General features: G+C 35.1%; 1 protein-coding gene across 2 annotated transcripts in view; it reads left to right on the forward strand.

The window, feature by feature from the left end:
- Positions 1–24,025, forward strand: part of DCC (DCC netrin 1 receptor) — a 1,085,392-nt gene that overhangs the window by 507,423 nt on the left and 553,944 nt on the right. For both annotated transcript variants that reach the window (XM_041739305.1, XM_041739306.1), the window contains exons 4-5: positions 11,196–11,346; positions 12,553–12,689. In XM_041739305.1, the coding sequence (XP_041595239.1) occupies positions 11,196–11,346; positions 12,553–12,689 (288 nt within the window). The remainder of the gene's footprint in view (positions 1–11,195; positions 11,347–12,552; positions 12,690–24,025) is intronic.

The raw sequence follows: 24,025 nt of genomic DNA on the forward strand, positions 1-24,025 counted from the left end.
TAGAAGCCAAGCCTATAACCTATGAGTGCAGAAGTCACAAAAATCAATGAAAAGACTGGTACAGCTTCCTTCTCTGGTCCTGCTTGGTATCAGTTTATTCCTAGAGCATAAAAAAGACATATTTAGTCATGAGCCATGGGCGTTACCTTTATTTTTTCAACATTGGCCCAATAGAAAATAACCCAAGTCCTTTTTTTTCGTTCTTTAACAAAAACAACAGTTAGAATAAATAATTTGCTAGAAAAATTTAAATGCTACTGTATGCATTTATATAAATTATGAAGATTTCTGGGTTCTCTAAACTAACTTTGACATATCATAGTGACAGCATTTGTTTTCTGAGACTCTACTGTCAGCTGTGACATTACCAAAAAAAAAAAAAAATCATTCTATAAATGAAAAACCACTTCCTTCAACCCTGCTACAAAATGAAACTGATAGACTCAAAATTTGCCTGTGAGACAGAAGGGCTATAGCCATATGCCAATGATAAGAATAGACACTCCGCTTTCTTCTTCCAAACTCTATCTACAAATAGCAGTATGTGTGTGTACATGGGGAAAGAAAGAGGAAATATGAACAGATGTAGGAATATTTACAGAGAGGGAATGTCATTTTTAGTACTGAATTGGTGTAAATGAGGAAGGGAAGTAACAGAATCATGGAGTGATGACTACTAGCTCCTGAGAAATGGTTCTCTTCTCTGTTCAAAGCTTCTTGGCTTTTAGCCAGATGGAGGTTTTTTTTTTATTATTATTATTAAATACACTTTGACTCCTAAGATCAGTCTGGATTAGGCTGGTTTTTAATAAAAGACACTCTAAACACAGAGTTAGAAGGAGTTTGATGGAATTTTTCACTCAGAGCACATAAACACCTGCTTGTGTTTGAAGACAACAAGGTACCTGCTGAATTTCCTGAAACAGAACTAGATGGGGGATGGCTAAGGAGCCAGCAGGTGAACAGTTGGTTAGCTTGAAATTGAGGATGCAGACAGGGAACTCACTCTGTGAAGTTAAATTAATTTGTAACTCTTATGCCTGGGAAGAAATCAAAGAGAATATCCCACTGTAGCCTGCAGTGTCCTTTCATTTCCAATTGGAAAAAAGTGTTTGATATTCCATTGAGGCAGGCATTTAATAAAGAAAACCAGAGTATACAACAAGAAAAAAAAATATTTTGCATTCAGAAAGCATAAAAATTAAAAGCAAGTATTGGTTATTTTGAGGAATATAGTTATTAAGCTGTGAAAACTGGTATTTTTTTTCTTGCTGACACAGATGCCAACAGTTCATAATTAAATTTCTGCCTGCCTCAGTTATTCTTTAGATTTAGCCATGTAAGTTTAGTGTTACCCAGGAAAATGGCCCCATGAAAAGAAAGTCATTGTCATCACAGGGTGAGCATGCATTCTGCTATGCATGGGATTAGTTCAGGCACATCTAACGTCCTAAAATAATGATAAAGAGAGTTACTTTCCACTATAAGATGTACCCATCCAGGGCAGCCCGGGTGGCTCAGTGGTTTAGCGCCTGCCTTCGGCCCAGGGTGTGATCCTGGAGACCCGGGATCGAGTCCCACATCGGGCTCCCTGCGTGGAGCCTGCTTCTCCCTCTGCCTGTGTCTCTGCCTCTCTCTCTCTCTCTCTCTCTCATGAATAAATAAATAAAATCTTTAAAAAAAATATGTACCCATCCAATGTTGGATAATATATGTAGAGTCTGATTACCTATAATGAGGTAAATCACAAATCACACAAAATCATGTGGCCTTGACATATTTGGGGAAATCTGGGAATGCAAAGTCAATTTTAGCTTCCAACTGGGTCACAGACTCAGGTAATTTGGCCACTGTAACATCTAATAGAAATATTTTTATTGAAATGCCCTAAAATGGAAAGTACTCTCTCTACTTTCACCAGTGTGCCTTCTCTATGACTCTGGCTAGTGGGCTCTGAAGACAGTTGAGTTCTTATTTCTAAACGTGAAGTGTAGGTAAATGTGTCAGGTTATATGATCCAAGATGCTTCTTGACTTTTAATAATCTCTTACTGAAAGACAGTGACTGGGAATACTGAAGTTTTTCAATCCCTTCACAAATGAAAGTAGTAGTAGTAGTAGTAATAATAATAATAATAATAATAATAAAATAGCAATAAGAAGAATAAAGAGGAAGAATGACATTTACCTTTTTTTTTTTTTTCATTTTTTTAAGTAGGCTCTGTGCCCAGCATGGAGTCAAAGCAGGGCTTGAACTCATGACCCTGAGATCAAGACCTGAGCTGAGACCAAGAGTCAGACACTTAATCAACTAAGCCCCCCAGACCTCTCCTACTTTATCAATTTCTACTTCGAGGATGCAGAACTATTCCCATTTGAAAGGAAATAGGCTTCTTGAATGTCTCAGAATATAGGCTAATTTGTTGAAACTGTCTACATCACTTCTCAAAGTATGGTCTAGGGACTCAGTGTTTCTCAAGATGCTTTTATGTGATCTGCGGAGTCAAGCCTATTTTAATGATAATACAATATTTTTGGTATTGTTTCACCATGTTGACTAAGAATATCTTTCATGAAACAATGAAAATTATTAACTTTATTAATTCTTAATCCTTAAGTTCATAATTTTTTTTAATATTCTGAATATCAAAAGAGAAAACACTTAGGAAAGTTGTCTAAATACATTATTTTTTAAATTTTTATGATCATTTGAGTTTCAAGCTGAATTAGCTACTTTTTTATATGGAATACCATTTTTACTTGAAAGGGCAATCAACAGAAAAACTGTAGCTATTCAGACTTGGGTACTACTAGTTAGACGTTTCTCAAAAATGAACAAAGTGAGCCAGTCAGTTTAAGGAAAATAGTATCTGCTGCCAAGGATGAAATTCAAGCTTTTAAGTTAAAATTAGAAATTTGGAAAACTTGTAACTGCCACTAGGAACTTGACAGCATCACAAAATGAAAAGGCCTTTCTGATGGGATTGATGCTGATACTAACAAATGGGATTTTTTTGATAACTGTATAATGACATGTGTCAACGTTGGGAAGATCTGTCTAATTCTCCGTGCCATCCCAAATGACCACAGATTGTTGTGACAGCATCACACATGGGTAACAGATCTATTCAAAACGCAAGATAAGACCAACAGATTTTTATATCACAGTGTGAAATTTCATCAATATGAGGTCAGATTCTACATTACAACTAACTTTTAAGAAACTACTTATTGGCATGGTGTTAAAAGATAAAGTCTACAATTATTTGAAAAGGCTATTAAAATACACCTTCCTTTTCCAGCTACATATCTAACAACAGATTATTTTCACATAATTCAACCAAATTAATATATCAGAACAAAGTTAATACAGAAAGTAACACAACAGTCTAGTTATTCTCTATTAAATCATTTGTTAAAAATTTTATAAAACTGGATGGCTCAGTGGTTGAGCATCTGCTTCAGGCTCAGGGCGTGATCCAGGGTCCTGGGATCCAGTCCCGCATCGGGATCCCTGCAGGGAACCTGCTTCTCCCTTTGCCTGTGTCTCTGCCTGTCTCTCTTTATCTCTCATGAATAAATAAATAAAAAATCTTTAAAAAATTTTTCACAAAACTTAAGGTGCCTACCTGGCTCAGTCAGTAGAACATACAACTCTTGATCTTGGGGTTGTGAATTTGAGCCCCACGCTGGGTATAGAGATTGCTTGAAAATAAAATCTTTTAAAAAATGTACAAAGAAGTGAAGTACTACCCCTCTTCTTACTAATATTTTTGTTTTGAAAAATATAGTTTTAAATATATATATATATATTATGGTAAGTTGTGAATAAATAATCAATAGATTTTTTAAAAAGTCTTTCAATTTTGACTTTTAATATGGTAAATATTTATAGCTGTAACCTATATAAACAAAAGTTCTTTGGGGTCCTCAATAATTTTTAAGAGTACAGTGGTTCCTGAAACCAAACAGTTGTGAGATTCACTGTCTACATCATTATCCATTCTCCGAATGATTGTAAGTCAGTCCTCTCCAACACAGATAAAAGATCAAGCTAAATAGGCCAAATTTTCCATTTAAAAAGTTAGAAAGGGAGGAAGGAAAGGAAGGCAGGCAGGCAAGTAGGAAGAAAGGAAAGCATAAACAAAGGCAGGACATTGCCATAGGGTGTTTTTGCACTTTAAATGCAATCTTTGTAGAGGCACCTGGGTGGCTCAGTGGTTGAGCATTTGCCTTCAGCTCAGGTCCTGACCCGGGGTCCTGGAATCCAGTCCCACATCGGGCTCCCTGCATGAGCCTGCTTCTCCCTCTGCCTGTGTCTCTGCCTCTCTCTCTGTGTCTCTCATGAATAAATAAATAAAATCTTAAAAAAAAAAAAAAGAAGAAAACAATCTGTCTGTGTCAGAGATCAGTATGCCTGTAATGACTCTTTCCCCTCCAGTTACTACCCTCTTGCTCTCTGAGGAGGATTAGTTCTTTTACCACCAGGATGACAATGAGATCAAGTCAGATGGAGAATCATGTCAATATTCCCCATTCCCCAACAGGAAGAAGCTAAACTAGGTTTTAGTCTAAGCAAATCAGACTGCTAATAACCAATTAAGAAAAGTCATTGCATAATTTTTTGCATTCACTTCCTTGACCATCATATTAAAGAGATCTGCTTTTCTTCAGTCTTTTTTTAAAAAGATTTTATTTATTTATTCATGAGAGACAGAGGAGGGGAGGTGTAGAGACACAGGCAGAGGGAGAAGCAGACTCCATGCAAGGACCCCGATGTGGGACTCGATCCCCGGTCTCCAGGAGCATGCCCTGGGCCAAAAGTGGCACTAATCCGCTGAGCCACCCGGGCTGCCTTTCTTTAGTCTTTAATTAAAAAAATTGACAGAAAAAAATCCATTTTTCCTGGTGTGATTTTAAAGCTATTGCCAAATATATTTTCTTGAGCCTACCCTTGCATTTTCTTTTCATTTTTATTTTAAAACATATAGCACATATATAAAGGCATATGGAACATATATGCAGTTTAAAAAATAAAAATTAAATGACCATTTGTATACCCATCACCCAGTTTATGAAATAAGAGTATTACAAACTGGTATTCTCATGCCATTTCCTGTGATGAAATCATACTCATTAATTAACTGGAAACATTTGCCATGTTTTATTAATTGAACAATTTCATTTGTTTTTTTTTGTTTTTTTTTTTTTTTGAACAATTTCATTTGGATTGGAATAGTCAGTGCCCATACAGCAACAACAAAATGATTTTTATGAATATTTCCTAATTCCATCATAGACCCATTAAAATCAATTTAGTCAACAAAAGTCATGACCTAAAATTTCAAGTTTACTCTTTCCAGGGCTTTTCCTTCTATACAATTTTAGAGCCTAGAGAGAAAACTTTCATCTGCTCTTGAATATATGTCTGTGTTTTATTTATTTATTTTTAAGATTTTATTTATTTATTCATGAGAGACACAGACGGAGAAGCAGAGACACAGGCAGAGGGAGAAGCAGGCCCCAAGTGGGGAGCCCCATGTGGGACTGATCCCAGGACCCTGGGGTCACGCCCTGAGCCAAAGGCAGACGCTCAATGGCTGAGCCACCCAGGTGTCCCTATGTCTGTGTTTTAATCATTAACTTTTATAATTTATTTTGTTCCTTGTATAATATAATCCACCTTACACTAGAATTTAACATAACTATTCTCTAAAAATGGTATATATTCTTATAAAAACCTTTGAAAATTGAGAAAAATCCAAAGATGTGAATAAAACCCACTCATGATTCTGTCACACAAAAATAACCTTGGCAATTATATCTCCATCTTCTCTATTTTAAAACATAAATCTACTTTCTTGAGACTCTTCTTTAAAAAACACACACACACACGCACATTTTAGGCAAGAAAAATAAGGCAAATATCTATTGCTACATAACAAAACACTCCAAAATTAGTACTTGAAATAATTTATTATCTCTTATAATCCTGCAGTGTACCTCAGCAGTTCCTCTCCTGGTTTCACTTTGGCTTCCTTGTGCGTGTTTTGCTGAAGTGGAAGGTTCAAGAGGGCCTTAATCACAAGTCTGTTAATTAGTGCTGGCTTTTGGCTTGAGGGGGCTTAGTTGTCCTCCATGCTCCTTCTTTAAGTAGCTAGACTGAGATGCTTAGTCTCAGAAAGAGTCATGGCGGAAACCATGAGACCTCTTGAGGCCTTGGCTCCAGAGCTCATGCAGTATGACACTTACCATAATCTGTTGGTCAAAGCACAACACCGGGCCAGGCCAGGTTTAAATCATAGGGAACTAGACCCTTCATTCTGGATTAGAGCAACTCAAAACAATTTGTGATCATATTAAATCCATCATAACGTTGTAGAACATATGAACTATGTACTATTAAAGAAAATTTCTATGAGCTTTTTTGGGAATCTGCATAATCTTAGAATTTATTAGGGTATATATTTATAGAGAATTATCTTTGGAGAAATAAGACCAAATTTATCTGGCAATAGCTGACATTTTTATACCTCTCATTGGGTCACAAATACTAATGCCCACAATGAAGCTACAAAGATAATAAACATAACTGAAATGGGCCAGGCAGATTGAAGTCATCTGGAATATCTATCCTCTGTCTGAAAAAGTAATAGCACATGGTTATTCTGTGGCAATATGAGCCCAGTGATGCCTGAACTACTGATATCTTAAAATAAAGACAAAATCCCAGTAAGTTAAAGTTCTTTTGTGTATCTTAATAAATTGATTTAAAAGCTTTTATAGAAAGGCAGGAGACCTAAAATAGTGAGGACAATACTGAAAAAGAAAGTTGGAGATGTACACTGGCTGACCTCAGGACTCATTATAAAGCTACAATAGTCAAGATGGTGATATTGGCAAAATAATAGGCAAACAGATCAATGGAACAAAATAGGGTACCCTGAAATAGACCCACACAAACAAAGTCAAGTGATCTGCCACAAAGGAATAAAATCAAGCCAGTGGAGAAAAGATAATCTTTTCAACAAATAGTGCTGGAACAATTGGATATTTCATATACCAAAAACCAAAGTGAAAGAAAATTAAACAAAACAACCAAACACCTTGAGAAGCAGACCTTATACCCTTTTGTAAAAAATAATAATAATAATAACTCAAAATGGATCACAGACTTAAATGTAAAACATAAAACTATAAAAACTTCTGGAAGATAACAGAGGAGCAAATCTAGGTGATACTAGGTTTGACAATGAATTTTTAGACCACAAACAATTTTTCCTTCATGAAAGGAAAAATTGGTAAATTGTGACATTATTAATTTCTGCTCTGCAAAGACAATGTTAAAAGAAAGTAGAAACGAGCCACAGACAAAAAGTATTTGCAAAACACACATCTGATAAAGAACTTGTATTGAAAATATACAAGCATTGGAAACTCAATGATAAGAAAATAAATAAATCAATTGAAAAAATAAGCAAATATCTGAATAGACACCCTATTAAAAAGGACCTAAATGGTGGAAACCAAGACTATGAAATATGCTAAATATTATATTTCATCATGGGATTGCAGTGAGAGCAATTATAACCCTAGATACCTATTGAAATGGCTAAAATCCAAAAAAACGGTCATACCAAATGCTTATGAGGATAAGTAGCAACAGGACATCCATTGCTAGTGGGAATACAAAATTACAAAGAGACACTTTGAAAGATAGTTTGGGAGTTTCTTACAAAGGTAAACATAGTTTTACTATACAATATAGCAATCAGTTTTCAAGGTATTTACCCAGTTGAGTTGGAAATTTATGACCAGACAAAAATCTACACGTAGACATTTGTTTATAGCAAATTTGTTCATAATTACCAAGCAATCAAGGTATCCCATAATAGGAGAATGGATAAACAAACTGCAGTGTATCTATATAATGGAATACTATCCAGCAAGAAGAGCAAATGGACAATTGAACCCCCCAAAGACACAGAGGACCCTAAATGCATCTTACTAAGTTAAATAAATCAATGTGAGAAGACTATATACTCTATAATTCCAACTATAGGATAGCCTATAGGAATATCCTGTATATTCAACTATAGGAAAAGGTACAACTATAGAAATAGTAGAGAAACCATTAATTTCCTAGGATTTGAGTTAGGCTTGATGGGGAAGTGATGAATAGGTAAATGTTAGGGGATTTTAAGCTTGGTCCAACTATGTGATACTGTAATGCTGAAGACATGATGTTATGTATTTTTTAAAACCCATGCAACTGTACAACACAAAGAGTGATCCTAATGTATACTATTGACTTTAACTTATAATAATGTGTCAATATCACTTAATTAATTATAACAAATGTATGACCCTCATGTAAATTGTTAGTCATAGGAGAAATAATGTCAAGAGAATGAGGAACTGGTATATGGAAAATCTCTACTATTCAATTTTTAGTAAATTAAAAAAAAAACAAAACAAAAAAATTGTGTTAAGTGCTTTAGTTTCCTAATAAAAGAAAATATAGTTGAGTTGAATTATTGGCTCTTTTATGGATAAATAAGTGGTATTGCACAGAGGCCAAAGGTGAATCTTCTTTAGGTCATAAGGTAAAATTTGTAGATCTTGATACTGAGGAAGTTATTATAATATAGTGTGTATCTCTGTGTGTGCGTGTGTAAAATAGTATAGTATATAGTATTATATAATATATGCAGTTGAAACATTTCTGACGAGGAACATGTGGGGGAAATAGAGCATTTAAATAGATAAGACTCGGGATACCTGGGTGGTGCAGCGGTTTGGCGCCTGCCTTTGGCTCAGGGCGCGATCCTGGAGACCCGGGATCGAATCCCACGTCGGGCTCCCGGTGCATGGAGCCTGCTTCTCCCTCTGCCTATGTCTCTGCCCCCCTCCCCCCCCTCTCTCTGTATGACTACATAAATAAATAATAATAAAAAAATTAAATAGATAAGACTCCATTGTGAAGATAGCTATTTATAAATGTACATTTGAGGAACTGTCCATTTCAGGAAATTTATTGTTAAGCATCATGATCCTTCAAAATATTCTCATTTGATTTGAAAAGCCACTTTCACAAAAGGAAATGACACACACCATCAGCAGTTTTTTTAAAAGTTTTGAGACATTTTTTCTACAATATTGGTTTAATAAGGATTAACACATTTCAAAAACTCTTTCAATATTTTCATTGTGAACAGTGTTTATTTTTGTTACTGTAACAACCAGAAACAGATGTGAAAAGACTGAGAAAGTGTGAATTTGTCTTTCTGCACACAGAGTACTTAAAGGACAATTACCACTCCAACCGTTAACTGGAGAATTGGTATTATTTTATTTATTTATTTATTTATTTATTTATTTATTTATTTATTATTTTATTAATTTGTGTTCAAGCTGTGGAGTTGGGTCAGGCCAAGGAGGACTAACAACAGTGTTAAAATGTGTCCCAGATCTCCTCCTACCTCACCTCCTCTCTGTTCCTCTATGGCTCACTCTCTGACACAATTGGACCTAATATCCCTTAGCAATTCACCATCCACACCAATCCTAATTTTTAAGATTCCATGGCCTCATTTTCTCTACTTTAAGGTGGTACTTTGAGTTTAAAAAATGCCAGGTTACATGTTAATTCCATTTAATGCGTTAAGTTCAAAAAAGCCTAAATTAAACCTCCATAAAGGGATGTGGATTTTAATAGGGATGTGGAACTATCACATTTTACCTTAAATGAACTTTGAATGATGGAAGTTTAGTCAACAGGCAGGTCAGAGGATATCACCATGGCTGGGAGAACTTCCTCCAAGCTCACTTAACCATAGACTACTGTAGTGGTGTCCCAGCTTTCGGAGTGGAATACATGTGGAAGGTGGAAGAGAAGCTCTTAATTCACACAGAGTTTTCTCTTGGCTGTGTTGAACCAGGATTTTGTAAAATTTTTTGCTATTCCACCTAATAATGTTTTAGCAACTTTGCAACAAATGAGTTCTAATGAGTCTTTAGGTTGAAAGACACTGTTTTACTAGCCTGATAGTAAAAATGAATAATGTTGGGGCCTGAATGGCTCAGTTGGGTAAGTGTCCAACTCTTGATTTTGGCTCAGGTCATGATCTCAGAGTCATGAGATGGAGCCCTGCATTGAGCTCTGGACTGAGCTTGGAGTCTGCTTGGGATTTTCTCTTCCTCCTCCTCCTCCCCCCCCCCCCCCCCCCCCCCGGTCTGTTCACTCACTCTCTCTTTCTCTCTGTAGTAAATAAATAAGTAAACAAATAATAAACAAATAAGTAAAATGAATAATGTTGGTTATACAGAACTAGAAAATGCATAGGGTGAGGTAGGAGGATACAAGAGCTCTTCATTTACACAGAGACTCAACTCTAGGGACAAACTCTTTGGAATGTTGTTAGAAATTAAAAATAGGGGATGCCTGGGTGGCTCAGAGGTTGAGGGTCTGCCTTTGACTCAGGGCGTGATACTGGAGACCCAGGATCGAGTCCTACATTGGGCTCCCAGCGGGGAGCCTGCCTTTCCTTCTGTCTATGTCTCTGCCTCTCTCTTTCTCTGTCTCTCATGAATAAATAAATAAATAATCTTAAAAAATAGAAATTAAAAATAAAGAGAAGGCTTAGAAACAGCCAAACTTACTGTTATACAAAACAAAATTTAATGTAAGTTCAATTTTGAAGACAACAGATATTTTTTTTTCAGTACCTTCTACAGCCTAACTTCTCAAAGCTTATATGTTTTTTAACACAATTCTAACAGCCACAGAAGCAATAGACAAAGCAGAAGGAAGTGAAATAGGTAGTAGTGGAAGACAAATTAAAAATGTTAAAAAGTTACTGGTGATAATGTTTAGAAAAATTACTGATAATATTTTCTTGTTCTTTAATGAGAAGTCAACAAGTCCTGCAGCCAAAATGAATGACTTATAACCCCAAACTTCCATCTGTTGCTTTGTATCATGATGTCAACAACAGTTAAGAATATTTTATCATAATCCTAGAAACTTAGGATGGAGAAACCTTTTAAGAGTCTAGTTTATAAGTTTCACTGGTAACTCTCCATTTTCTTTCCTTACCTCCTCTCTATCAGAGTGTCTTACTAGGGAAAAAAATGGTTCAACCTACACCATTTATATTTTCATAAAAGATGTGATACTGTGTTTTCTTTTTACAGACCCAGGACTGCATAGGCAGCTATATTTTCTGCAAAGACCATCCAATGTAGTAGCCATTGAAGGAAAAGATGCCATCCTGGAGTGTTGTGTTTCTGGCTATCCTCCCCCGAGTTTTACCTGGTTACGAGGAGAGGAAGTCATCCAACTCAGGTATCACAAATTGAAGACTTTTGTGAAGTATATGTCACTGTTTCTCTTTCTCTAATTTGATATGGATATCTAGTAATACTAGAGTTTTTGATGATAATTGATTTCCCCCTACATTCTTTGACATTATGCAATATATGAAAGACATTTACCCAATGGGATTAAGAGATGGGAAACAGACTCAAAATCTATGAGACCAATTCGGAAAAGAAATTGAGAAAGCCAGTGTTGCTGTTGAAAAAGCCCTGTCCAAAAAATATTCATCAAAAATACATTGGAGGATCTCATCCTAAGGAAGTGGTATAGACAGTGAAATATTTATTAAGAAATTAAAATTTTCTGAATTGAAATATATACCTTGTCATTATAGGGTCTGTGCAATTTTTTTTCAGTCCCAATTATATCTTTCACATTCCAGATGTGACAAATATTTGAGATAGGACAAAAGGAGAGCATGGCTAGCTTTGAATTATTAGGCGTTTGTTTTAAGACATAGTTAGAAAGTAAACCCTTAATAGAATGGAACACTTAGTCTGAAACATTCTGATTAAATGGATTTCACTTAAGAAATTAATTTCATTGATTTGGAGGTCTCCCTTTCAACACGTTTATTTTCTATTACGAGTTAGGTTCACAGACAATAACTTAAATCTTTAAATTTCATTTCTCATATGTATTTATATAAGAACACTCTATGGTGTAGTGTCACAGTACTTCTGAGAATACTGAAGCACGTGAGAAAGCTGGTTGCAACACTAGAATGCCAAAACGTGTTCTCTGAATGCAACCAGACGTTGTCGGTATAGTATGAAATGTGACTTTGTACAAAGGTCACTAGATCAGATGTCAGGATGCAAGACATCGACTCTCACTGTGGGGAATCACTTCTCTGGACCTCATGGTCCTCAAATCCAAAATGAGAGAATTGCACCAGATTATCTGTAAATTTCTTTTCAGTATTAAGCTTGGTTTCAATCTATTTAATTTCTTTGATCACTGCCCATAATCTTCCAGTGGGAGTGGTTTACCTCAAATGAATTTTTGATCAATAAATGTTGTGTTATCAAGGCCTCATAAAATAGTTTCTAATTCTAATGCTATCATTTGATCTTTTGTAGAGTTTATTTGAACCTCTAAGTACCCTGCCTGGTATATACATATGTATTTGTACATTTATCTACTCTCTAACTTTATGTCTGTGCCTCACAGGTCCAGAAAGTATTCCTTATTGGGTGGAAGCAACTTGCTTATCTCCAATGTGACGGATGATGATAGTGGAACTTACACCTGTGTTGTTACATATAAAAATGAGAATATTAGTGCCTCTGCAGAGCTCACGGTCTTGGGTAAGTCAATGGCATGAGATTAATTTACACTGTCCTTTTTCCAAAATACATCACCATGACACTCTAAATGCTTATCCCTGAATTGCTTCCTGTGTTTATTAGTATGAAGTTGCAAACTCCCAATATTCCATACATGTCCTTGCTCTTCTTTGATTCATTGTGTAGGGGTTAAATGCAGTGTTTGAATACTTGCTCATTGACTAAAATCCAGACACATCACTCTTAAGGCTAATTATTCCAGTGATACAACTGAAACCTATGAAAAATTATTATTTAACAAATGTGTTAAACAGCCAATGAATTAAATAACAAATGAGAGACTCCCAAATATTTTATCTGGGGAAAATAAATGAAGGAATAAATGAGAGAAATTGCATAAACGGTATACACTTGAATGGAAAAGTCAGGTATCATTTGAGATGACAGATAGGGTTCCTGACACTAAGTTCAAATATCTTGGTGAGATTGTTTTCTTAATATGGAAATACTGTATATGCTATGTTGAAGGTGAACCATTATAATCAAATACATCTAAGGAAAACTTGCATAGAAAGAATCTAATTTTAAAATTTTAAGGGGCTTGGATGGTACATATTATTCAGAAAGACAGGGTCACTGTGTATCATTGCAAGTTCATAATTGTTGTATGTGGGAGGTACTCAAACACATCATTTATCTTTTACTCCAGATATTTTTTTTTTCAGTCAGTTTCATTTGAATCATGTAATTTGGAGAAGGTGCTTTACTATTTGAATTGCTTTTTCCTATAACAGCAAGTACAACAAAAAATGTTTCCCGGTCTTAGGATTTTTCCTTCTGGAATTTTTTTTTATTTTTATTTTTTTACCTTGTAAAGAGTACAGGAAAAATCATAGTCTCTTTAAAAGTTATTCTACAGAAATGAAGAGGTATGGTACGCTGATTATATCTGCTAACCTCTACCATAATATTACTATGCTATCCATTTTACTTTTTGGCTTTAAAGTTTATACAGAAAATGCTTTAATCTTCAGATAGGGCAATAATATATGTAATGGATGAGACAATGGAGTTGTTTGTTCTTTAATCAAACCATAAATATTAAGCTAAGAATAGGCAAAGGACTTTATTTTTTTTATTTTTTTATTTTTTTTTTTTGGTTTTAGAGGTAGCATTATTCTAACTAAAATAGCTTGTCTTTAAAATGGCAGCAAAAAATAAGTAAATAAATAAATAAATAAATAAATAAATAAATAAAATGGCAGCCAAAAAATAAAATAAAATAAAATGGCAGCAATTTAGTATAGTCATTTTATATGGAAGTTGCTAGTGAAACAAAGAACTTTTACATTTGTTATATCAAAGTACAGCAACACAGATTAGCTATACAGAAATCATGTTGTAATGTATAGTACTGATCATAAGGCAAATGCAGTTATAGAATTACCTGGAATTTTTAGCGATCATAAGTAAACTTCTAATCGCAAATATATGAGGTCAAACTTCATATCAAATTAATTCATAATATTTGGACTCATGATGCTTCATTGATATCTAAGCCAATTATATATAAATTATGATTTCTGAGAATAAACAGTGAAGAAATATAGGTACATGCATACATATATGTACACACTGATTCGTAGCATCTTCTGTGCGTTCCCGTGCGCATATGTATGTTCTCCAGTTCTTTATTGTTGAGCATTGCCCTGTTTCCAAGTTCTGCTAAACACAAACACACACACATACACACACACACACACACAATAGCACTGAAATGATTATTCTGTATCTTTGCTATTTATTTGCTTATATGCTAAGGAAAAGTATCACAGAAGTGTTCATACTCACACCAGCAGTGCAAGAATTGCCTATCTCCAAAAGAATACATTTCTCTCAGATTCCTCGGGTGGCTCACACGTCTGCCTTCGGCTCAGGTCATGATCCCAGAGTCTTGGGATCCAGCCCTGCCTTGGGCTCCCTGCTCAGTGGGGAGCCTGTGGCTCCCTCTGCCTCTCTCTCTCTCGCTCTCTCTCAGCCTCTCCACTATGCTTGCGCTCTCTCTTTCTCTCTCTTTTATAATTGAATTTAAAAAAGAATATATTCCTACCAATATTTGCCTGCCTAACAATTTTATAAAATGGAGTCTCTTTGTTCTAATTTGCATCCTTATTAAATTTGGGTTTCTTTTTCATGGTTTTACTGGACATTTGCATGTAATAGTTTGTGAGTTAGCCATCAATCTTTTTGACCTTTATACATTTATTAAAATATTCATCTTTATTTTATTGATTTACAGGAACTCTTAATGTAGGAAGAATAGTAACTATGCTGTGTAGGCTCTGTCTGTATGCATTTTGATGTTCTGTTTTTCATTTTTATTTTACATTTTCTATAAGGCGTCAAGTATTTTTCTTTATGGATGCTGGCTTTGTTGCTGTTAGACTCACATTTTTATTCTAAACGCATCACTCTATTTCCAAAAATTTCATTGCAGATTACATGTTCAATGTGTAAATTACAAGAAATATTAATTTAAAAAAACTAGGTAGAGTTCTGTTTATATCTTGGGTCTTCTTTTAAAAAATTCTCTTGGTAACTGGGTATACATTTTAAAGATCTTGCACAGACCTGATATGATCTATAACTATTATAGAAGGTATGATTTAATTCAGGAAATGATCATAATACTGTTTTAACTATTCTACTCAGGCTTTAAAATGAATGTTGATATAAAAAAAATCTTCTTTTTTTTAAGATTTTATTTATTTATTCATGAGAGACACACAGAGAGAGGCAGAGACACAGGCAGAGGGAGAAGCAGGCTCCATACAGGGAGCCCAATGCGGGACTCGATCCTGGGACTCCAGGATCATACCCTGGGCTGGAGGCAGGGGCTAAACCCTGAGCCACCCAGGGATCCCCCTGATATAATAAAATCTTTGATACAGTATTTGGCTATTCTGTTATAGAGTTGAGCTCAACTTGCAGGGCTGAATTTATATGGAAAATATAATTTATTACTTTTTTTAAGTAAAAGATGCAAAGAGCTTCATTAGCAGTGTTATTCAAATAGGTTTCATTAGCTTTAAGAATTTTACCATAGTGTAAATTCTTCATAAGATAAAAATCCCACAAGAAATCCCAAGTTGTACTTAGAAGCTTTAATCATGCATTTTATCAGACTTTTGTTTTGCCTTTCAAGTCAATGGTCCTTTTTTGTACTTGAACTCGCTTTGAATGTGAACCTGCATGAACTAATAGACTTTTCAAGTATGATATCATTTTATATACAACAAGAGAAATTCTGTGGTCTTCCTCAAGAGTTTCTGAGTTAATAAACATTAAATATCGTTTAAAGCATTTACACTATAAAATGAATATTGAAAGTTGCATAATAATTAAACTTCTTGGGGAAATCTGTAATAGACAAGATTAAGGACAACTTGTCTAAGGTATGTGAAATTTAAATTAGTAATAGATGTGTTCTTAATAATAGCCATTTATGTTAATGTTTCTGATCTATTAGAATATTCAATAATACCGTACTGGTGGATGTAATTTGAGTACATGTATTGCACTAGGTTCTGGGAAAGCTACAAAAAGTTTGAAGTCTGGCTTCAATGGGCTTGTAGTGTAATTTCAAATTCAAAAATCAATTGCCCTCATCAATTTAGAGTAAGTTCCTTTTTTTCCCCTCCATTTTGCATGTTAACGTGGACTCTGTGAAGATATGAAGGGGTGATAGTCTCTCTCTCATAAAAGAACCTAAAGAAGTGGTGGCAGGAGAAGTGCTGAAAAGGAGGTTGCAGAGGGAAGTTTTCTGAATACTGTTGCCAGCTTATATGCTGTCTAAATCACCAGTGCCATGGTTATTTTTTTGAACTCTGTTTTTTAAAAAAGAAGTAAAGAATGGTATTCTATCCATTATTACTTTCCAAATAACCAGCTTTTTGGCACAAGAGTTATAATCACCCTTAAAAAACATTCAAGAGATTTGCTACTGCCTTAGGTCTAGATTGATCTGATGTTTGAATCAATGCAGAAATGCATACTTTATTTTATTTTCTTTTAATTTTTAAAGATTTTATTTATTTATTCATGAGAGACACAGAAAGAGAAGTAAAGAAACAGGCAGAGGGAGAAGCAGGCTCCCTGGGGGGAGCCCATGCAGGACTCCATCCCCAGTCCAGGGATCACACCCTGAGCTGAAGGCAGACACCCAACCATAGTGCCACCCAGGCATCCCAGAAATGCATACTTTAACAAAATATTTGATAAGCAAGGAATGGGGAAGGGGATATGATCTGATGTGACTGAAGAGTGTGGGGCCAATGCGAGTCTGGTAGGGGACTGGAAAAGTGGTACAGATCCTGAATGGTTTGCTAATGTGGTTAGATTTTTATCTTTTTTTTTAAATAAATTTATTTTTTATAGGTGTTCAATTTGCTAACATATAGAATAACACCCAGTGCTCATCCCATCAAGTGGGCCCCTCAGTGCCCATCACCCAGTCACCCCCACCCTCCGCCCACCTCCCTTTCTACCACCCCTAGTTCATTTCCCAGAGTTAGGAGTCTCTCATGTTCTGTCTCCCTCTCTGATATTTCCCACTCATTTTCTCTCCTTTCCCCTTTATTCCCTTTCACTATTTTTTATATTACCCAAATGAATGAGACCATATAATGTTTGTTCTTCTCCGATTGACTTTTTAAGGGCAATGGAAAAACATGGGTTGGTTTTGGGGTTGTGGCTTATAGCTGTTTCATCTTGGCCAGTTATTTAACTCGCCAATCCTCAATCCCTTCACTTGTAAAGAATGATAATTACTTCCTCATAGGGCTTGATGATTGCTTAGGTGTGAAATTTGGGAGAGAAGGCTTCCAGAATAGGAGGCATGGCTTTGGGTGCTGTGGGAAGTAAAGAAATATAAGATGTTCTTCTAGACCTCAGCAGAAGCCTAAAGCAGAGTTGTAAAAATTAAGCAAGAATGAAACAACAAAATGCCATAAATATTAAAACATCCTATGTACCCTCTCCATACCCAGTTTTACTCACCTGTAACATGTACAAAGCAACAACTGGTCCCCACATAATTCTCATGAGTCCTGGAAGAATTATATAATGATGTTCTAATAACACAGAGAAACAAAATTTGTCAGTAATCTCAAGAAAAACAGAAAAATATTAGGTTTGTGGCACAAGGATGGCGTCCAAATTTGTAAAGCATTTTATATTTTTTAAGCTTCCTCTGGGTCCCTATAGTCTGCTATCCATCTTTTGGCCCAGCTAGATTGTGAGAAAAGCCAGATACCACGTCTTTTCATGTTGGTCACTCAAAGCCTTGGCTTGTTCTCTGGCTCATCTGTGTTTTAAATGTAAAAAATACAGTTGTATGTGCATTGCATATAAATTATCTAGCTTTCTATCGAAATATTTTATAAGCTTTTTATGGAGACTTGTATTTTTGTAGAACGTTGTTATGGACCGAATTGTTTTCCCCCAAATTCATATGTTGAAGCTTTAATCATCAATGTGACTCTATTTGGAGATAGGACCTTTAATTAAGGAGGTAATTAAAATTAAATGAAATCCTAAGAATGAGGCCCTAAGCTAATAGGAATGGCGCCTTTTTAAGAAGAGGAAGAGGCATCAGAGCATTTTTCTCTCTCAGCACAAACACATAGAAAATGGAGTATGTGGGGACAGAGAGAAAGGCACCATCTCCAAGCCAAGGAGAGACGTCGCACCAGAAATCAACCCTGCTGCCACCTTTATCTGAAACTTCAGACTCCAGAACTGTGAGAAAATGAGTTGATGGGGTCTAAGCCACCGAATCTGTGGTGATATTTTGTTAGAGCAGCTGGAGCAGATGAGTATTTCCACAGAAAAAGGAACTCTACTGTGTATTATACTGTTGAAAAGATGCTTGATTACTTTTATAGAGGCATAAGCCACAACAAAGAAGTATATTACCAACATTTCTTACATATTGTTGGTAATGACAATCTCAAATTTCCAAGAGTGTGAAAAAAATGTCGTTCTTATAGGAGCAATGAATCAAAAGCCATTTCTCTGTTTATGTACTAGGTTATATGTAGTTCCAAAATCTGAATGTCCCCTTGTTTATTTTTTTCTTTAACATCATCATCTTTTTATTTAGTAATTTATAAGTATAAGGTACTAACATTTTAGAGCCTATAATTTTGAATGAGCTATTGCAACTTTAATAATAAATATATCATTAACTGAAGAAAAAAATTTTTTAATTCAATTCTTAGATATGCTCTATGAATTCAATTTACTACAACAAGCATGCAGATGTTCACACTCCATCAACTCTCAGATGTGTCTAGTAATGGAAGGAAATATGATAATTAAAAACCTATATGGTTTTGTGTCCTTTTATTTTCTATATATGCTTTATTTTTTAATTATTTTTTTCTGAAACATATTTGATGTGTTGCTACTTTCTGAGCATGTATAACTGATCAAGTAGGGAACTGACCCATCCATGTGTTTAGAGAGTAACTGGCACGTCCACCTCCATTAAGGTGTTCAGTTGCCTCTTTTATAAATTTGCCATTGGATCACCCATGTCGAGTTTTTGACTTAGGTCCTTAGCTATAAATGGAAAATAGTTATCATAAAATATGTTAATAAAGATAATATTTAACACATTTATTACAATATATACTTCTTTGTTTGAATGGAGTTCTCCTAAATTTACTACATCGCTGCTTCTCCCCAAGTAGCGGTCCCTAATTTTCATGTCTATCCATAATTGGCCTTTATAAGCAGTAACCTCCTCACCCACATGCATTTAATGGTCATTACCTAAAAGCAATGCCTTAGGTAAGTTTATATTGATTATCTTTCACAGGGTAATTACCAAATGGATCATAATAAAATCAGTTAAGAGTTTTGTTTTTTTGTTTTTTTATGTAGGAATATGATACCAAATATATGATAAAAAATGCATAACATAAGACAGAATTAAATTTAAAAAATCAGGATTGTTTATTTGCTGTTCCTTCCTATAACTGTGGTGATTTCTTATTGTAATTACTTTTTCACCTGAAATCACAGCCCTTGTATGAGTATGCAAAAGTTCTATACCAAATGATGTTTAGGAGATTCTATTGAATGCACATATGTATCAGAAGAAGAAAGATGGTATTTTCATGCTATTAGAGTAAAATAATTTGGTATGACAATTGCAGTTATACTGTCTGTGCAAATGCTAGTTGAATTTGTGACAGGATTTATTTACTCATTACACAGATATTTATTTAAAGGCCTGCTATGTTGATCTTTAGTCTCCTTTCCTCCTCTTTCATTAGAGAAAACAATTTGAACAGGTTTTGTTTTGTTTTGTTTTTTTTTTTTTCATTTATCCTTGAGATGGCTATGGATTTGATTTTGGCCTCTTCTTTCTCAGAAAGATGAGGAAGGAAGTAGAGGCTCAAGAGGGAAAAGCAGAGGCTCTGCACTAATTCAGAGCATTAAAAAGGCGATCTAAGGCTATGATTTTAATTAGCCCTAACAGTCTCAGCAAGGTGAATTGACCATCTGTGGTTTAGAAGGAAGAGAACTGCTGACAGTTGTGGAAAGTTGCCCAAAAGGGCGTTCTATGCCAAAGTTGTCCTGAAGTACCAGAAGCACACATTATCCCAGAAGGAGTTTGACTGTTACAGGACTCAAACTAAATTATACAGGAGTGTTTTAATTAAAGTTAGCAAGAGCTAGCATCCGTTGTGCCTGCTAATTTCGAAAGGCTAAGTAGCAAAGCATGACATTTCTTCCTATGCTTTCTAAGGACTTTTATTTCTGACTTATTATTTAATATATCTAGATATAATCATTTTGGTGATTGTTTTACATGGTAGGGTGTGGACTTATCTTTAATATGATCTAGTATATTTGAGCAGGAAACCACCAGAACATACTTGTATTCATACTCCTGAAATTTGGACCATAAGACCAAGGCTCCTTCCACCACTGTGGCAGTGTGCCTAAGGGCAAAAATCACCCACTTGAAAACATGTCTTTAAATGGCAGATTCTTTTTTTTTTTTTTTTTTTAAATGGCAGATTCTATTCAAGTAAAGCATTTGGAGTTCTAAATATACATTTGTTGATTTATTTATCACTTATTCAACCTCTGTGTATTGAAAATGCAATGAGTTTCTTGCCTAATGCTATAAAATAGTTTTGAGATACCATTCACTATAATTCACATACAGGACAACTTCACATTTAAATTGTTACAATTGACTGGTTTCGGTGCAATCACAGATGTTTGCAAGCATATCTGACCATATTGAATTTTAGAGCATTCATCACCTCGAAAGAAACCTTGTGCCCTTTAACTATCATTCCCTCATCCTCTTATTCTCTCTTTTCCCTCTACTGTACAACAGCCCTAAGCAACTACCTGTCTACTTTCTGTCTCTGTAGATTTCTCTATTATGGACACTTTACAAAAATGGAATCATAGAGTATGTTGTGTTTTGTGACTGGTTTCTTTAGCTCAGTATAATGTTTTCAGGGTTCAGTCTTACTCTACTTTATATCAGTAGTTCATTTCTTCTTATAGCCAGATCATATTCCATTGTAAAGATATGCCACATTTTATTTATTCATTAGTTGATGGGCATAGGATTGTCTCTACTTTTGTCTATTTTTTTTTAAAAGAGTTTATTTATTTTTTCATGAGAGACATGGAGAGAGAGAGGCAGAGACACAGGCAGAGGGAGAAGCAGGCTCCATGCAGGAAGCCCGATGTAGGACTCGATCCCAGGACTTGATCCCGGGACTCCAGGATCATACCCTGGACCGAAGGCAGGTGCTAAACCACCGAGCCACCCAGGGATCCCCCTACTTTTGTCTATTGTTAATAATTATCTATAAAAAAATTTTTTTATGTATAAAAATTTATGCACAAGGTTTTGTGTGGACCTATGTTTTTAGTTATCTTGAGTATATACCTAGGAGTGGAACCTCTGAATCATATGGTAACTCTATGTTCAATTATTTGAGGAATTAACAGATGTTGTCCAGAGAGACTATACCATTTTACATTCCTACCAGCAATGCTTGAGTATTTCTGTTTCTTTATATTGTCATCAATATTTGTTATTAGGTAACTTTTTTTTTTTTTTTAATTCTAACTAGCCTCGTGGGTATGAAGTGGTATCTCATTGTGGGCCTGATTTGCATTTCCCTAATGACTAATGATGTTGAGATTCTTTTCATGGATTTATTCACCATTTGTATATCTTTCTTAAAGAAATGTCTTTTCAGAGCCTTTGCCCATTTTAAATTGGGTTCTTTGTCTTTTTGTTATTGAGTTGTAATGGCTTTTTATGGGCATATGTGTGTGGGATGAGATATACCACTTTCATAGGAACAAGCTAAGTGGAATGCACACAGAGGAAGTACTGAGGGCAATGTGAGGTCACTGGCTATCCAGGCAAAAACATTTGAGTTCACAACGACTGATCTTTTATATGTGCTCTCTTGTTTTAAACCGATGCTGTGTCACATATGCACAGTGCTTTTTGATCATTGCATCTGACATTATGTGCACCCATGAGGCAGCCCCTCCTCCTTTCTTGTGCTTCCATAATTTCTTGCTAATTCCACGATTAACATTTAACATGTTGGTTAGGCAGTTTCTCAAGGGGGAGGGGTTTGCATCTTAGTCATGTGTGTCTTGCATACTAGTTGGCATTAATTAAGCATTTAAGAAATGTGTAGGAAATGTCCGCTTTTTCCTCTCAGAATTGAATTTGGATTTAAATCCTGAATGTTGAATTTCAGTATGTGAAAAAAAATCTCATTAAGTCCTTTTTGTGGCCAAAAAAAAAAAAAAAAAAAATCTTTGTAAACAATCCTCAGACTCCAAGTGTTCTTTCTCATTTTACCCATATTCTTGTTCAGAAAAGCTGTTGCTATGCAATGGTAATAGGAATTGTGCTACTCTAAATAGCAATAGCAATATTCCTTGCAAAATACATTTTGGGTATAAGTTTGGTGTGAATAAAATGGACAAAGTTAAAAATGCAAGAACTGTACAATCAAGTGAGACATCTAGTAAAGATGAAGGCTAAACATTTTTGTTCACCCACATTCCCCAAGTTGTATGCATTTTACGGGTATTCCTAAAGAAAACGAAAAAAACAAAACAAGACAAAATGAATAATCATCTGTCATTACCTGCATTTGGAAAGTTCTGGATGAAACAAAGTTAAACAGGTACATACTACAGGACTTCTCAGAATCTCTGCCCATGTTTGGGAAATGCTATGTGCAATTAGAAAAGGTTCTAAGGTTGAAAACTTTTTTTCCCTTATATTTGGAGACTGAAAGAGAGCTTCAGGTGAAGAATTTCCTGCTATCAGCAGTAAAGCTCTACCACTTTGGCTTATATGTAATGGACACTTACTGTGTACATTCCTATGGAATCTGCTTACCCAATTAAAAGTGGATTTTTACTACGATTACAGGTGTACCTGGTTTTTTGTGTTTTTGTGGGTTTTTTTTGTTTTTGTTTTTGTTTTTTTTTTTTGGTTCTTGCAGTTCAGAACCATTACACATTCTGTAAGAAGCAACACGATGCCACCTTAATCACAGCCCAGTGCTTCTCTCCTGCTAAGAAAAATAAATGTGATGTTTGTGAGTTTGCATCTACTGCTTCTTTAGAGGACCAGCAAAGAAAATAATTAGCCCAAGTGATTACATTATATAATTCAATTTTCCCTTGGTATATTCTTACTGACATTCAAAAAGTAGTTAGCGAATCCAACTGCCAAATGCTCAGTAATAACACTTTATCACCAATTTACAGTGCATGAAAACAAAAGAAATTTCAAATGAGCTAAGGGATTGAGAAGTGTGTGTGTGTGTGCGATTTTTAAAGGATGGTTAACCAGATAGATGTGGGGATTGTGCACATAATACTGTTTCTCCTTGGAAATGATAATTCAGCTTGCAAAATACCTAGGGAATTAAGATGACATGGGGTCATTATGTAGATATATGTAGGAAGGGAAAGTCACAGCAGGGGCATTTTCCTTGTTTGGCTTTTAAAACAATAATAAAATAATAATAAGTGAAATTCTGGCCTCAGAAGAAGATATTAGTGAGTGAGTTTTTCTCCTCACTACCTCTTCACTCTCTTCCATGTAAACAGGGGAATAAGTTAGTTCTCATTTTTTACTTCCACTGCAAACTGCTTGTTTTTCTTCTTTTTTGGCTGAACATTGTGTAGACAATTTATAGTACCTCCCCTAAAAGCAGAACCATTTGTGTGATTGTGACTCTCATCTTTCCTTCCATCCACACTTCCCCCTT

This window comes from Vulpes lagopus, chromosome 24 (genome assembly GCF_018345385.1).
Source record: "Vulpes lagopus strain Blue_001 chromosome 24, ASM1834538v1, whole genome shotgun sequence".
Lineage (NCBI taxonomy): Eukaryota > Metazoa > Chordata > Mammalia > Carnivora > Canidae > Vulpes > Vulpes lagopus.